The sequence below is a fragment of the Corvus kubaryi genome, unplaced genomic scaffold (assembly GCF_017639235.1).
Source record: "Corvus kubaryi isolate FWS band 111438036 unplaced genomic scaffold, C.kubaryi_AGA036_p1.0 37334, whole genome shotgun sequence".
In the NCBI taxonomy this organism is placed as follows: Eukaryota; Metazoa; Chordata; class Aves; order Passeriformes; family Corvidae; genus Corvus; species Corvus kubaryi.
This window is the reverse complement of record NW_024581108.1, coordinates 10,058,480-10,075,769: the sequence shown is the minus strand read 5'-3', so window position 1 is coordinate 10,075,769 and position 17,290 is coordinate 10,058,480. Positions and strand designations below refer to the sequence as shown.

At 38.0% G+C, this 17,290-nt stretch overlaps 1 protein-coding gene and 1 long non-coding RNA gene across 2 annotated transcripts; one reads left to right on the top strand and one right to left on the bottom strand.

Annotated features, from left to right (window-relative positions):
* Positions 1–1,676: 1,676 nt before the first annotated feature.
* CDC7 (cell division cycle 7) lies at positions 1,677–16,931 on the top strand. Its single transcript, XM_042030236.1, has 11 exons — positions 1,677–1,770; positions 3,655–3,738; positions 5,661–5,796; positions 6,434–6,527; positions 6,630–6,772; positions 8,452–8,701; positions 9,249–9,344; positions 10,369–10,547; positions 11,720–11,802; positions 14,614–14,763; positions 15,751–16,931. Exons 1-11 carry the CDS (start codon positions 1,677–1,679, stop codon positions 16,125–16,127), a joined length of 1,686 nt encoding a protein of 561 aa, XP_041886170.1. The 3' UTR covers positions 16,128–16,931.
* LOC121665671 lies at positions 1,696–8,204 on the bottom strand. Its single transcript, XR_006016452.1, has 4 exons — positions 7,983–8,204; positions 5,956–6,072; positions 4,068–4,178; positions 1,696–1,777 (listed from the first exon to the last, which is right to left on the bottom strand). It is a non-coding gene; the product is annotated as an uncharacterized LOC121665671 (long non-coding RNA).
* Positions 16,932–17,290: the final 359 nt, after the last annotated feature.

Below are 17,290 nucleotides of genomic sequence, written 5' to 3'. Positions count from 1 at the left end.
GCGCCTCCGGCCGGCCAATGGCAGCGCGCCTTCCGCCACCCGGCGCCGCCATTGGCCGGGGCCGCGGCTTCCGCCGAGGGCCGGGATTGGCGGCGGCGCGCGGGCGGCGAAAGGCGGCAGCAGCAAAACCTCGGCGCGCGCCGGTGTCCGCGTGAGTGCCCGTCCGCGCGCCCGCCCGCGCCTGGGCCCCCCCCGCCTTCCCCCTCCCCTCACCCGCTCCGCTCGTCTGGGGGCCCCGCTCAGCGCACCCTCCGTCCCTCCGTGCCCGCGATCCCCGCGCGGGCGGCTCCCCTGCCCGCCCGGAGCGGAGCTGAGGACGGCTGCACGCGGGGAGCCGAAGGGCCCGTCTGCACCCCGCTGCGGCCTCCCGTGAGCCCTGGGGCCAATGGGGAAGCCCGCGGCGTGCGCTCGGCCCCGGGCCTCGTTGGCGGGGGCTGTCCTGTAAAGCCGGTGGCGAGCTCCGGGTGTTCCCGCTTTGTGTGGCAGTGGTGACATCACCAGTGCGCACTGGGGTTGGATGTGTGACGGCTCTTGCTCGTCCTGTGCCAGACGGGTACTCTGTATTAATGTGTGTTAATTTGTAGTCCTTGTGCTGCTGGTGAGGTTTGGAACAGGCTAATCTGCCTACTCAACACTAGCAGAGGCAGTGGCTACCTGTAAGAGACTAGAACTCTCTCTAATCGCCTTCTAGTAGTTTCCAAGTTCCTCTTCAGCAAAGCTCTAGCAAAAAACGGGGCTCAAAAGAGACGGCTCCTGCCTTTCGTCCCTGTTGTTACACGAGGATGACAGAATAAAGGTAGCTCAAATTCTTTAGGGGCAAAACGTATTTCTAGCTTCCCTAGCTGAAACAGATGAATCCTTTCATCAGGAGTGTTTCAGAATGTTTCCCCCGTGTGGAAAAGTTCATCCAGAACTCTGAAGGTTTGGCAAAGTAACAAGGAAGGAAGATTTTTGAATGGAACCAGTTTTGAGTAACTGTAAGAGCTGGTGGTTCCAGGCTCACTTATCACTGGTTGTTCTGCCCTGGGACTCCCTGCCACTCTTTTGCACCTGAAAAGGGATTATCAGGGTTTTTTTTGATTGTACAATATTAGTGGATTTTACTAGTTTACAGTTTTAGGTAGTGTTTCCAAGATTAGGGAAGAAGCATTTCAAAATAAGTATGTTCTATTTTTCTTGTTGTGGTGGGAGGGCAACAAATAATTATGCCTTTTGTTGAATTTATCTAGGAGGGCGAGATCTCTTGTATTGAGAAGGTATTTTTTTCTCTTATAATTTCTTACAGTTTTTCTGGCTTTCTACAGCTGTTGCAATGTGCAATGCAGCTATTTCTGTGTACATCAGTTCCTTGCCTTTCAAAGCAAAACTTCAGGGAAAAGACAATGCTTTAATGTGAATGAGGAAACATGAGAGATGAAAATCAGTTGTATTTAAGCTTATTCTGCAGTCTTCCTTCCCCCCCCTCTAGCCTCGTGGCTTTACTGGTTTACTGTTTCCCTGGGATGGTGGGTGACACTTTGCTTTAGGTAGCACAGAACTCCTCAGGCTCCCTAAATCTCATCTTAGGAACTGATTGCAGGGCCAGGGAAGTGTCTTACCAGATATGCTTGCTTCCCCAGGTGTCCAGCAGTGGCCTTCGAAGGCTTGGATTTTTTTTACTTGAGACTCGTTTTGTGATGGAGACAGTGTTGAAGTCTCCCTGTGATGAACAGCACCCTCAGCAGGCTGAAGACTTCCACGGAAATCTTGAGCAGAACAGCAAGCTTTCAGGTATGTGCTGAAATAGAGATTGTTCACATTATGTTTTGTTGCTGACATGCTGCTTCATTACTTAGGGAAACTTCAGTATCGATTATAAGTCTGTCTATATATGATCCTGTTGTATAAAGAATTAATGAAATGAAAACATTTCAGGTGGCTCTTGATTTAAGTTTATTCCTGCTGTTTGTGTGTTACAAAACTTCAGCAACAGTAGTTTGTCACAATTTGTTAAACCCAGTATTTATTTATTACAGAATGTTATTGTAAGAGGATACCAGAATGAAAAACAGCCAGCCCTTGAGAATAAAACTCTGACCAGACAAGTCTGACCTTTCCTGTAATTTCTGAAGATTTCATGAAGCTTTCTTGAATGTCTTATATTTGCTATATAATACATGGGTATTTGTGAAAATACTTGAAATTATTGTGCCAACTAATTGGAAATACCACTTTCAAGTGATAAAGCTTTTTATCAATAATTCTTTTTAGTGACAAAACAGTAAGACTTACAGCAATGATAGATACATTTCATAATAAGGTTCTGAGCAAGTAGGCAATATGAGTGTTATCAATTAAAGAAATGTTATGTAGTAACTTACTGAATTGTTAGTGTTATTTTATAACAGAAATTGTTTTCGTTCCTGAAATATTCCCCAGAATGTCTTAAAACAATTTGAAGAAGCAGAAAGAACAACTTAAAGGACAAAAATAAGGAAAGTAAATGCATAGTAAGTGAGGCAGCAGGTTTCAGTTCTCAGAAGCATTTTTAGTATGTTGATTTTTTATAAAATTTAGAAATAAAGAAAAATTAAAATTGAAAGTTAACTATAACTTGTGTTACTAGCTGATTTGTTGGGTTTTTATCAGGAAGAAAGGGTTCTTCAGGCAGTTTTTGTTGTTAAAGTAAGCTGCATAGAAGGCTAGGGATGCGTGCTAAACAATACTTTGTTTCCAGCCTGTGATATTTTGAAAAAAAATTCTTCTTGCTTATGACTTACTGCCCTGGTGAAAAATAGTCCATTTTTACATATACAATACATTATAATTTATCTGTTTATACTAAATTTAATTTATTATTTATTTTTAGGATGAAAAATGTATACACATTCTTTCATTTGATTTACTTTTCAAATACCAGTTTGTGCTTAGTTCTGTATACTCAAATATTTTTTACACCTACTTCACAGAAATTAGTCACAGTCTCTACATAATTGATAGCGTCAAACGAAGAGAATTCTTATATGAGGTATAGAAAAATGCTTAAACAACAAGGATTTGTAAACTGAATGGAAAACTACACGGTTTTTTGGAAATTATACAGTACAGCATCCTTGTCGTGCCATCTAGTGATCGCAGCATGAAATGCAGCAACCTAAATGCAGAGCAAGCTTTGGTGCCAGCTATTGTCAGTAACAGTGTGAAAGATTGCATTATCCATCTTAAAAATATGTAAACAATAATTCTTTTTCTGCATTTTTGATTTGCATCTGATGGATTTGCACCTGTGCTTGCCAGAAATAGAAACAGCTATTATAGTTTTGTCTTCTGTCAAATTGCTGTTGCAAATCTCGTGTAAATATTTAGTGATGAGCTGTAGGTGTCCTACTAACCAGAAGGCTTTTGCCCTCTCAGAATCCGCTGTGTCAGATAAGTAAAAAATAATTGTTTAAATGCTGTAGCTTGTAAGGGAGTGTCATCGATGAAGAACAACAATATCAAGTATGCACATGGTAATGTCAGCAGGGATAAGATATCTTTGTGCTGTTTTTCCCTCTGTTTATGTGAATCCACAGGCCTATGAACTGACACGTAATTTGTGATCTCCAAAAAAGATCAGATAGGAATTTTATTACTTGGTTCAATAACTTGTTTTCCCCATTTTTTCTACAACAGGAATAAAAAAAGATGTTGAAAAACTTTATGAAGCAGTGCCACAGCTTGTAAATGTGTTCAAAATTAAGGAAAAAATTGGAGAAGGTAAATGTTTCATTTTACCTTGCTTAGAGTTAAGATTTCTTTTGGCATGTCTAACTTAAAAAGGTATAAATCTAAGATCCCAATATATGCAATGTAAGCCAAATGAATTTTTTTGAATGTCTCTGTAGGAATTCTAATATGTTGCTGAGCACGTGGGTGTATTAATTAGGACCATTTTCAAGATATTTTCTTGAAAATATGGTATATTATAGCCTTTCAGAAAAAACAGCATTCCAAGTTTGACAATTAAAAATTTTTGAGGTAGATTCAAGTAAATAAATGTCTTAAAATTCCACTCTTTTTCTCCTTTACAAGAGAAATCTACTTACATGTAGCTGTGTTTTGACATGCTTAATTGGCGTTCCTTAAGTTAGCTTTGTTTCCACTAAAATCTCTTGGGCAGAGTTGGATGAGAAATCTGAAAGGCTGGACCTGCTTTACTTAAAAAATAAAGAACTTTTTATTTTTGAAGACATACAGTATCAAATTTTAGAATGCTTGTGTACACCTTGCCTTCAATAGATACTATTGCAAATACCTTAAATTAGTGTCAGGCATGACTATAAATAGATTCAGGTACTTCTGAGTCTGGGATTTCAGCACTTTTTGAAACTTTACCCATTTAATCTCTGAAAGGCTCTGTAACATTCCACACTTTTAAAAACAAAAGATGTTGATGGTAAGCTGGATTGTTTTGCATCTGTTTTGTGATGGAACTTCTGTGCAGCAGGTTAGATGGCTAGGAGGTTTTATCTCAAAAAAAAACCCCAAACTACCTAAAAACTCCCAACTCCATTCCCCACAGGAAGATAAAATTTCAAAAACTAAAAAAAAAATAGAGTTCTGCCCATTATAAAAAAGATAGTGTAATTAAAAAAATTTTGGTTATGTGAATAGTACTCTGATTTTACTCTTGGGAGCAAACAATGTTTTTAAAAAATACCATTTGCAGTTCAACAGCATTACGAGAAAACAAGCTTCTGCTTAGGATTCCACTCTGGAATCACTTTCATTTTAGCAGCTCTCACCACGAAAAATAATGTCTTAAGTCAAATTTGGTAACCCTTGTTGCTGTAATAGTTCTGTTGAAGGTATGGGTCTGTCTCTAGGTTGTTTGGGATTTTTTTTATGATTGCATGAAGTACTTAGTTTTTGCTGGCATTTTGATGTATGTGTGCACTCAGACTGTTGAACCAGCATGATGCAAACACTTTACTTAAAATGTAATCAAAAGTTATTTCTATTCTTTATTCATATATTCCATCATTCATATGGAAGAACACTTCAACTTGCATGTTCAGGTATCTTAGATCATTAGGATAAATTAACCTCCTAAGAGGTATATTAGGATATCCTTAAAATTAAATGGCTGGGTAAGTTTATCATACAGTCTGAATACTCCCTTCCTCAAGCAAGTGTATCACATTTGATGTAGTAAAATGCTCTGGGCAAACAAACAGTATAGTTACACATCATGTGGGAAGCCTTACTTTATAAATAAGGTACAGAATTAAGGAAAATGTAGCAATTTCAGAAATGCTCTGAATAGCACTGGCAGTGCTTCCCAGATTAGCATTATATAGTCCTCTTACATTGTAGGGAAAGGAGTTAGATGTCAGATGAAAGTAAGCTACCTAAACAAGAAAGCAAATCAAAGATAGGAAATCTACATTCAAAGAGCACTGTGTCCCAGGCAAGTTAGACAGTGTTATATTTGCATTTTTACTGACATAAAAAACTTGTATACAAGATCACTAAATTCAGTAGGAGAAAAAAGGAACTGGATTTTTTTCTTTTAGAATCTGCTTTTGATGTAGTATCAAGTGTACTGCAGGATTGTGAACAGTTAGATCACTTCTGTAAAAATCTGCATTGACCTAATTAAAAATGTTGAAGGCAGTGTTTTTCTCTTTTGTTTACAGGTACTTTTAGTTCTGTTTACTTGGCCACAGCACAATTACAAACAGGATATGAAGAAAAAATGGCTCTGAAACACTTGATTCCAACCAGCCACCCCCTGCGAATAGCTGCTGAACTTCAGTGCCTCACAGTGGCAGGGTACATAAACAAAAAAATTATGATTGTCATGACTAAACTGCTGAATGTTGTCTCACTGTTCTATATTTATTTAAGTTTTGGCATTTCTCTTGATTTATTTTTAACCACACACATATATATTCTTTTTATTGAGAGCAAATAACAAAAGGAGTGTCTTACCTGTAATGGATGCCCTTTGCTGCTAGTCTCAGTTGGGGGGAGGGGGTGGGGCTCTATTTTCCATCTGAGAAATTCCATTATGTATCTCTGTGGTAACAAAGTTCCAGTTCTGAAATGCTTGGAAAAAAGAATCACTTCGTTAGAAAATGTGATTTTAGGAATGAATACATGTTGGCAGAGTGTGCTGAATAGCACCTTCCTAAAGCAGTAGGATCATGAAAGTTAGGTCCTATATTTAATTACCGTTGTAACTACAAACCACAGCCCCACAGATAATCTGTAGAGTTCTCATTCCAAACTGCAGAACAAATGGAACATAGCAGCGAGCTGCAAGAGCACAACTATGGATTGCTGATAAGACTGCTATCAAAATATAAATTAAGATTATAAAAGAAAGCCTGACTGAAGTTTTTAAGAGATAAAGGAAAATAAATGTCCACCTTCTGGTCTTTGTTCAGTAACACTACTTTTCTTCTAGGGGACAAGATAATGTTATGGGAGTTAAATACTGCTTTAGGAAAAATGATCATGTTGTTATTGTTATGCCCTATCTGGAACATGAATCCTTCTTGGTGAGTCTCAGACTTTTGATGTGTAGTAAAAACATTTAATTAAAAGTAGTTGCATAATTATTCTATGATTCTATAAATTACAGTATCCAAATAATCTTTCAGGACATTTTGAATTCCCTTTCCTTTGAAGAAGTGAGGGAATACATGTTTAATCTGTTTAAAGCGTTGAGGCGCATTCATCACTTCGGTATTGTTCACCGTGATGTCAAGCCCAGCAACTTCCTCTACAACAGGCAGCTAAAAAAGTGAGTCTGGCCATACTATGATTTCATCTGGGCATGTGTGCCTGGGCAGAACAGAGTCAATTAGGCTTTTAGGCTTCTTTCCTTCCAGCTGCATAACATGTGCTTAAGTAATAAAGCTAAAAACATTCTTTTTATTTGTAAAATTTTTCTTTCAGTGTTAGGGGACTTAAGAAGTGAAGGAAATTTTTTTACTTAATGTAATACCTGCTTCATAGAGTCACAAGTACCTGATAAAGTGAAGATTTTACTACTGAGTAAAAGCACTGTATTTTCAAATAAGAATGAGAAGAATAAAATCAGTAATTTTTTTTTAAAATAAGGAAGTTAACTTGTGGTGCACAGAATGATCCTTGTACATTTTTAATAGTGAATAGGGTGAAACTGATACAGATAAGATAGCTGGCTTTGAGCTGTTTTCACGTTACATTGAATTAATGTTTAGTAGGGTTGGTTTTTCTGCCTGCAAGTTACAAAATTTAAAAGCTGTAAAAAGTGAGGTACTGCTTCTTTGTGAAGATCTGAAGTGGATAGAATGCTGCAGTGCTAGCAGTCCTATAGCTGTATTTGTTAGCATTGTTCTCTGTACAGTTGAGACACTAAGGTGCTCGAGTGTGTCCAAAGCAAAGCACTGAGAGAAGGTTGTAGCAGGATGCACATCCCCAAGTAAAAAGTGATAAGATGACAGGAAATGGCCTCAAGTTTTACCAGGGAAGGTTTAGGTTTGATATTAGAAAAATTTCTTCACTGAAAGGGTTATCAAGCATTGGAATGGGCTGCCCAGGGAAGTGGTTGAGTCACCATCCCTAGAGGAATTTAAAAGACCTGTAGATCTAGCACTTGTCCCTAGCACTTAGGGACTTGGCAGAGCAGGGTTAACAGTTGGACTTGGTTTTAAAGGTCTTTTCCAGCCTAAGTGTTTCTGTGATTCTATGCAGTGACAGTTTGTAGGGGTGATTTGATTGCATTTTGCCAAACCACAAGCTTAAAAGTTTGAGAAATACTGTTTTGTTTGTTTTTTTAATCTGTCAAAATGAATACACACTGCCATTTTGCTCTTCCAGCATTTGTTTGAGCCTTAATCTCTACTTTGTGTCTAGAGGCGTGCAGTTGAGTTTGAGACCCAGGGACAGGTGGATTGTCTCTGTACTGGTTGTAGCAAAAAATAATTCTTTTAGAGACAGATCTGAAGTGTGAGCTAAGATAGTCTTACCTGTTACAAGACTAAAGAAAATTCCAGTAATATTAGCCAGAAGTCTGTCACAACTGTAAGCACTGTTGGTCTTGTCTGTCTTCACTGCTACCTTTGTCCTCTGCCCATGGGAACCCTGCAAGAGTCAAGCCACTGGTACATGACTGCTGGCTGAAGATTCAGAGCTGTAGGATTAGAAGAACTTCAAAAATGAGTTGCTGAAAATATGTTTTAACACCTTTGGAGAAAGTATGTACTTGAGATTTTGGGACAAGAAACAGTGAACAGTGGTATAGGGTAAAAACACTGAGGGGATAGGTGAGATGGGAATGTAGGAGGAGAAGGAAGAAAATAGGACTGTGATGCTGGCAACAGTACAGATAAGCAACATTGAATGAAATGTGAAAGAAAGATAAATAAGTAATGAACAGTAAATTGAATGATTAATAGATACTTTGTGACTCCTGATTCTAAATTTTTGTCTTTTCAGGTATGCCTTGGTAGATTTTGGCTTGGCACAAGGAACCCCTGATACAAAAATTGAGCTTCTTAAAACTGCCCACTCTGAAGACCAGCAGGGAAGTTGCTTGCAAAATAATCCCATTGTAGCCTTGGGAAATGGGGTTTCTGTCAGTGTCACAGCACCTAAACAGATAGCTCAACAGTCAGCCTCAAAAGCAGCTGATAGAAGGTCCAGCTCACTTCTGAAAGTACAGATGAAACAAGGAAGAGGAGAAAAGGTTCTCAGTCTCTTTCATTAATGCTGTTGTATGTTTAATGTGTTCCTTCATCCAACAGGGGGAGATGCAGTACTTGCACAGAAGCTGAGCCTGCACAGCATCATAGTGTTCATATCAAAGGAGCTACGTCTACATAACTACTGGCTTCATCATTATCTGTTAGATCTAATACAGTGCTGAAGGCTGTATAAAACCCTAGCGTGGGTTACTATTTAGACAGCCTTAAATCCTTTCATAGGAGATAGGGATGGTGAAACTCCTCCCCAAGCCAATAATCATTCACCTGTGTTTAGTTACTAGTTGCATAACAAATGCAGTACAGGGTACACTGAGATTGCCTTGGGGCACTTCAGAGGTGTGATTCGTTTTGTAAACATGTTTGCTGTTCTGTCTAGACCATGTTTCTTCATCCACAGTAAACTGATGCCTGAAAATAACTTACACACAGCTGTTCTTGTTTTATGTCACTTCACACTTTTTTTTGACCTGTCAGTACCCAGACGCCTCTTAAACAGGATCCTTATTGTCCTTTTTGCTGGTATTGTAGGAGGACTCTGTGCACCATTCTGTCCAGCGGTCTGTCTTCGGAGAGAGGAATTTCAATGTCTATAGTTCTACATACCAGGAGAACTCAGGCACAAAAGTAAGAAGTATTGACTCATCAGCAGGATCAGTCTGCTGCATATTTGAAACATTATAGAACTGGTTGTTCTGTAAGACTGGACACTGCTCCACAATGCTATGAAATGTGAAAGGCTTTTGAGCAGATTATTAAATATGTCTTTCCTGAAAGGCTCAAAGAATTTTTCATTTCTGTTTCAGTCCCATTTGAAACTCTTAAACAACAAGTTCTGTAGCTGTCTCCCTAGCTGATCTTGTTTGGATGCTAAGTTAATCTTTTTTCCTATGTATCTATCTGTGCAACTAATCATAGAATCACAAAATAAGCTGAGTGGGAAGGGGCCCGTGAGGATCGTTGAGTCCAGCTCCTGGCCCTGCACAGGATACCCCAAGAGTCACTCCATGTGCCTGAGAGCATTGTCCAAATGCTTCTTGACCTCTGTCAGGTTTAGGGCTGCGACCACTTTCCTGGGGAGCCTGTTCCAGTGCTCAACCACCCCCTACTTACTGTGTGAAACTTTTTTAAAAATTATTTTGCAGTTGAAGCTGAGGATAAAGCTTGTAATGGTTTTTTTTGTAATTAGTATTTAATATGACGAGGGGGAAACACCTACTAAATTAGAGGGTTTGGTTTGTGGTATTTTATTGTAGAACTAGAGTTAGTGCTTGTGTGTTGCTGTGGGATTTCATACTCTTTTCATTTTTTTCATACTGAGCCAAAAAAAAATCTTGAAACGCTATACTAACTTGAAAAGTACTTGTCTTGTAGCTTCAGAATATCTAATATAGATTGGTTTTAGTAAGCACTGAAAATGTCTTCTGAAGGGGAACGGATGAAATCAGGATATCTAGAAATCAGATATCCAGAAAGTTCCAGTGTCTGTTTTATAGTAGTTTTGATACTGTTAAAGAGGTTTGCTGTGTCTGTCCTAAAATTCTTCTTGTTCATGAGCACTTGTTAAGTCAGTATTTTAGGAACTGTCCTATCTGTATGTAAAGGGAAACTTCTTAAATATGTCACTTTCTCTACAATATCTACATTACAGCTCATAAAACAATCAAAGATGATCGATGTTTCATCTAGGAAGCTAGTAACAAAGAAGAAGATTATTTCTACCAAAACTGTGAGCAATGGGGCAGCCAGGAAAGCTGCCAGTGGTTGCCCTTTAAACCTGCCCTGTGACTGTTATGCAACGGATAGAGTTTGCAGTGTTTGCCTTTCAAGGTAATTTGCTTTGATAGTGTTGTAAAATTGTCTGCTCTGCTGTCAAGCAAACTCAAACTTAGATTTACTAGACTGCTGATTTAGTAAATGAAAGACAGCGTTTGATCTCTGCAGCCTTTAAAACACTAAGTATGCTCTTCTTAAGAATAGTTCATGGAATTCATGGATTTGTTCACTGCTATCTGCATCTAGAAAGATTCACTGTTAATTATTTTCTTGTTGTGTTTACTTATTCACCTACATGTGTTGTAGAAAATCACTTGTGTTAATTACAACACTTAGAAAAGACAATACATCATTCTGTCATTTAGTAGTTATCTAATTATGCCAACAGTTGGGATTCTGGAAATCATGAAATGTAGAATAAAAAGGAAGCATGATTGTTTTGTATTTGTTAATCTAAAAAACGAATAGAATCACAGAATGGTTTGGGTTGGAAGGGACCTTAAAGGCCATCTTGTTCCAAACCCCCTGCCATGGGCAGGGGCAACTCCCAGAGACCAGGTTGCCCCAAGCCCTGTCCAACCTGGCCTTTGAACACTGCCAGGGATGGGCGTCCACAGCTTCTCTGGGCAACCTGTTCCAGTGCTTCATAGCTCAATTAAACTCCATCCCTCTGCAGTTAGTTTTGATTATGATCTACTATTGCCTTTTATCTACACGTTTTTTAAAATAATTATAACCTCACACCTCTTAGTTAATCTAGTAAAAACTAAATTCCTGGCAACACTCAGAGCAGCCCTTAGTTTGCTCTGGACTAACACAAAACCATAGCATCCACATTCAAGAATCTCATATTCTTTTTGCCTTGGGTTAATTAGCCTCAACTTCAAAGTTTCCCATGAAAACAAGCTTTTAACAAAAATGACACTTCTCTTAGATGAAACTAAGAAAAGGCCATTGTGAGTTAAGTATGCAATAAGTATTTCTCTGGTATTATCTTATGCTAGATAATATAATTATAATATAATAGATAATAAGATTGTTATGTGTGTGTCTTACAAATTCATGCTAGATAAGATGTTCAAACTTCTGTAAAATTTGAATAAAGCAGGGTTAGGCTGTTTACACGTCTTACACAAGCATATTCTAAAAATAATATTAAGCATTACTAGATTTAGAACTTTCTTATCAACTTTTATATTCCAAATTTATTTGTCTCTTATTACAAGGCGTCAACAAGTGGCTCCCAGGGCAGGAACACCTGGATTCCGAGCACCAGAAGTATTAACAAAGTGCCCCACTCAGACCACAGGTACTGCCCAACAGACTGAAACAAATGCCTTTTTTCACCTGTTCATCCTTCTCATTTATGCATATTTTGTTGTCTTTTTTATGGGAGGATTTTTTAACTTGTGAAATTCATTTTTCATCCCTTCTAATGCTTTTTAAGTATTTTCTGATTTTAATTAAAAGTTTATTATTCAGAGGAAGAACAGTTCAGGAATATTTTTCCTGTGTTTGGAACTTGAATGTGTCTTTATTCATTGGAGAGGTAGTGCCATGCGCAGGAGTTGAATACAATATATTTTAAAAGAAAATAAAAAATTTTATGAAGTTTCTTGGCTTACTTATTCAAGAAAAATCTTGAATAAATCTTGGGGAGAGAGGACATTGTTTAGCCTTTTCCAGGCAGATTGTAACATATGCTGCTGGAACAGGTACACTTAATGGTGTGATTGCAAATGTGCTCTAGAAAGCATTGTTTAATGATTTTTATCAGTTTTTTTTTCTTTTTGCTAGTGCTGTAAATAGCTGGTGTGTAAATGTAATTTTTTTTAAACTAAAATTTTAATTTCCCTCTGTTAAAATTTAGTTAATAAGGTTCAGTGGTTTGGGTAAATATCAGGGCAGAGGGACAGTTAATGTGTTAGCTGGTGCAAGCAAGATGGGAGAGGTTGTGCCTACCTGCAGCATGGAGAACCAATAGAAGCAAAGTTATCCATTAAACATTTGGTGTATGACCAGGAGAAAATACAAATGTCCTCAAAAACTGAATTTAAGATAAAATGTTTTAGCCATTTTTTTTCTGAATATCTTTTGAGAAAGTTGTCAATTTTCAGTAGTTAACTCAAAATAGAATTAACAATATATTTGATCAGCTTATGCCTAGATAGCTTACTGTTATTTGAAACAACATCTGTCCTGTGGGTATGACTGGGTTTTCAAAGGTATGGCAGCTTGTTTGGAGTTCTTGTGCCTGTGCTGTAACAGCCTGCTTTATGTGCTAGCAGACATCCAGAAATCTAGGACAAGTTTCAACAATCTCTGAATCCATCTAGACAGAATTGGGCAGAAAGAAGACGTACCTAGGAAATCTTGGACACATGCTGGTGTTAAACACGCTTTCAGATGGTTTTCTGTTCTCTGGGGTAATGAATAGCAGGATTACAAAGAGTAGGGGTAAATCTGGACACCCTTGGGTGTGGCACAGACATCCCTGGACTGAGTCAGTGGTGCTGAACTCCTGCAGTATGTCAACAAAGGCCTTAATTAGAACTGGGTAGACTAATACTAGTATTTATGATATCATGTTTTATTTGAACTAGCAAATATTATTGTCCACTTTCATATTCCTGCCAATCTTACTCCTAGTTTTGGCCTCTGTGCTGAGACCAAGTTACTGGCTGAATCCAGCTGACTCTACCCAGAGCTACTGTAGCACATCTGACCTAGGTTCACAGTGCTGGGAGTACAACCTAAACTCCCAAGTTGATGCTACAAAGGTCCAGTTACACTTTCCCTTGGTTTGTCCCTCTGTTCCCCTTTCCTCACTAGCTGGATAACACTAGACAAAAGCATAGGGAGGAATCATGATTTTGATGTCATCTTGCACTCTGCTGATGATCACAGCTCTACTACAATTGTGGGGCCAGGATTTACTGCCCATTCAGATCTATAATGCTTTTTAATTTCAGCAAGTTACATAATTAAACCTTTTCAAAGATCTTGGCCTTGATTACTTCAGCTTGCCCAACCACATCCTCAGGGGGGTGCACAGCCCCTCAAACAGAAAATATTACTGTATCACTGTTGAAAAGATGATATTAAAAACTTTTTTACAGGAACTATGCAGAAGGTAGAAAACTTTTCCACTGTAAAATTGTGCCAAATGATTAACTTGGATTTTTATTTTTTAATAAAAGACTAAAATCTGGTTTTGCAACTAAAGTCAACCTAATATTTTTTTTCAAATCAAAGTTCTGTGCTAAGACTGTTTCTAATTAAAATGTCCAAATTAATTATTGCCTATTTTGCCACTTACTTTGTTGAATAGGACTAGGCTGAATATGCCTTTATTTCCCCACTGTTAATTTTTTCTTCAGAGTTTGAGATCCTTCAAACTCTCTCCTTCACTTTCCTTGCCATCTCTCAAAATGTGCACCTTAGTGAGCCAAAAAAGTTACGGCAGACAGGTATTCTCGTAACTTCCAGTACTAAAGTTTCCATTAGGCTTTGGCCTCTATCCCCAGAGTACTCTCTGTACTCTTCATAACACAATGAAAGTAATGAAGAGCTTTGAACTATTATGGTTTTTAAACTGCCTATCTTGTCAAGTGAGTTCATATTAGAGAGGAAAAGTTCATAATAAGATAAAATTCTTAGTACTGCCCACCTGTGGCAGCCTCAGTCCCCAAAAAATTGTTTCACAAACATTTGTGAATTGTTTTTTATTTATGACCCTTAGATAAGGTTTTCTTCATGTGAAGTAAAGTTAAATATGTATCAAAATCAGGGGGCCATTTCATTTGGCCCCTCTCATCTCCCTGGGTAAAACAACTTCCAACATTGTTTTGGTCCATTTTTAGTTAAGCAAGTTAATGAAATTACTCATATGAAAAACCATCCCTCTGCATCGAAGTAGGAAATTATTCTTCAATCCAATTATAGCAATTTCCACTTTTGTCTGAAGTATAGCTATGTGACTAAAGTCAAGAAGTACTTCAGAACATAACTTTTGCTGATAGAAACTTTTCAGATCGTAATTTCTTTTTAAAGAAAGTTGAGATTTTGTTTGTGATGAAATCATGGGTTTAGTTATTAATAAATTTGCTTTCCTTTGCAGCAATAGACATGTGGTCTGCAGGAATCATATTCCTTTCTCTACTCAGTGGACGATATCCATTTTTCAAAGCAAGTGATGATTTAACTGCTTTGGCACAAATCATGACAGTTCGTGGATCCAGAGAAACCATTCAGGCTGCTAGAACTTTTGGTATGCAAACCTTAATTATGGGGAAAGGGGGAAAATGTTATTTAATGCTGTGATTTACAATCAATGATTTTTTGTGTGTGTGTATAAATATATTTTTAGGTTTGAGAGTAATTTTGGAAGCAAATCACACTTTTTGCATGTAAAAACTATAAGTATTATTCTACATTGACAGACTTTTAAGACAGTTTTGTGTTTTTCTATCTTTTACAGAGTATGGGGTACTTTATGTCATAGTTTTCCCAACCTGTCTACTTCCTTTCACTAAGTTAGGGCTACTTGAGGTGAAGTATGCCAACTAAATGTTTCCTATTGGCATTTGGTTAGAATTCTTGAGACAGTGCTTCTATTCCTACAAAACTTGGCCTGGAGGCTTAAGTCAATATGACTTAATATTTAGATGATGTAAACCTTGCTTTTCCCTCTGCCCCTCCCCCCAAAAGGCCTAGTAAAACAAACAAACAAATATGCTAAAAACCCAAAACCCAACAGCTGGCCTGTTTAAAAAAGGTACAATCACCACAAACCACAAAAAATCCAAATAACCATTCTGCTAATTGCTTGCAGGCCAAATGCTGCAGCACTTGCTACCTGGATGTGTAACTGCCAGCATCAATTTTCATTCTCGAGCCAGAGGTGTAAAAATCAGGGTATTTAATTGTCTTCAATTATTTTAAAATGACAGTGAAATGCATAATGTTGGTGTACAGGGTGGCTGACAACCTGTCACTACATAACTTCACATAACCCAAAGCTCTGTGTTCTGAGCAGAACTGAGATGATGACCCTTCTGACTTTCAGGGTCTGCTGCTGCAACAGCAGGGCTGGTGTGGTGGCATGGGGGGGTAAATTTGGTTCTTTGATAGATTTGGGACGTTTTTCTTTCATGCTGGTTATACTTTGAGACATGAAGTTTCTCTGAAACTTAGAAGTTACAGTTGCATAGATATTATAATAAAATGTGGCTTATTGTACAATTTTTTTCCCTAGGAAAATCAGTTGTGTGTACCCAAGTTGTCCCAACTCAAAATCTACGAACCCTCTGTGAAAAGCTGAGAGGAACAAATAGCAGCTGTAAGAGATCTCAGGGGGAAGGGCCCAGCAGGTCTGAAAACAACACAGCTTTGCCAGTTGCAGCAGACAAACCCTGTGCTCCTGAGACACTCGGAAAACAAATTCAACACTTACAGAATTTTCAGGAAGGTGATGGTGCTTTGGAAGTGAAGGCAACTGACATGAAAGGATGGGATCAGGTTCCTGATGAAGCATATGACCTACTTGATAAGCTACTAGACTTAAACCCTGCAACAAGAATAACTGCAAAAGAGGCTTTGCTGCATCCTTTTTTTAAAGACATAAAACTCTGAGAAGATAACTTACTCTGTTATTCCTTTCATCTGTTTTGTGTGGAAATTAAATACTGAGGTAGTTTTACCTTGTTGCCCTCAACATTTACACTCACTGAAGTAATATCATACTGTGCTCTGAACTACTGAAATTTTGTCTTGTACAGTTAGACTGCAAATGTCAGTTTAAGAAATACTTGCAGATGCAAAGTTACATAAACATCACTAACATGGTCTTATCCTAAGACACTTCTGAGAGGTTATTGCTGTGCATACCTGTTCTCTAAGAAAGTTAACTTTGATCAAAAACAACAAAGGAAAAAGAGTTTCATAAGCTCTATGCTTAATTCTTGAGATATTCCCTTAAAATTTACAAGTTTGCCTTAAGGTAAGACTGAAATAAGAAAGTGTTTGAGAGACTTTTTTCTGTAGTTGCATATCTCTTTGTTCCTGTTTGGTACATGGGGGACTGAAATGGAAAAAAGTGTATTCATTTTGTTCAGACTATTTTCAGAGAACAGTATTACTTTGGGAGTGTTGCTAGAGAAGAGGCCAGGTGCTCGAGATTATATCATCAAAAGAAAAGCGTAACTTTTAAAAGTATATTTTTGTTCCTGTCAGGCCTTTCCTACTTAGGCAATAGTAATAAATGCAGTTACTCATTTTGCATAGCCCATGTTTCCTCAGTGCCATCGGTAACTGTCAATATTCCACAGCTGCTGCCTTCAGAACGTCTCAGGTGCCAGGCATAAGTTTGATTTCTCTTGTAGAAACTGATTTCTTAAAAAATATCTGTTCAATAAATGATTTGGTTTTATAACTTCAGAAGGTTGTCTAGAGATGCTTCTATAAAAGTTAGTCAGGTAAGGTTTTCCTGTGGGATGTTTCTGTTCAGGGAAGATCTTGCACATTGGTTTCCTGCATAAATTCCTCAGTGATAGAAGACACTTTTCAGATAGCTCTAGTGTGTATGGCTGTGACAGTGGAGTATCTTAATTATCAAGGAAGTCTTATCACAGAGTTAGCTGGCTCTTGTCTGGTCCTAAGGAGGAAAATCCCATACCTTCAGTGTGCAAAGTCAGCTACATCATGTTCAAGAGAAGTTTCTCTAAAATCCTTGATAATTCTGGAGACTTAAACACAATACAGTGTTTTTCCATGTACATTTCTTGAAATGCTGATGG

Coding starts and splice junctions, on each gene's coding strand:
- CDC7 (XM_042030236.1), top strand. CDS start 1,677: ATGGAGACAGTGTTGAAGTCTCCCTGTGATGAACAGCACCCTCAGCAG. Junction 6,528..6,629: donor TGGAACATGAATCCTTCTTG/GTGAGTCTCAGA, acceptor ATAATCTTTCAG/GACATTTTGAATTCCCTTTC. Junction 11,803..14,613: donor GTGCCCCACTCAGACCACAG/GTACTGCCCAAC, acceptor TTTCCTTTGCAG/CAATAGACATGTGGTCTGCA.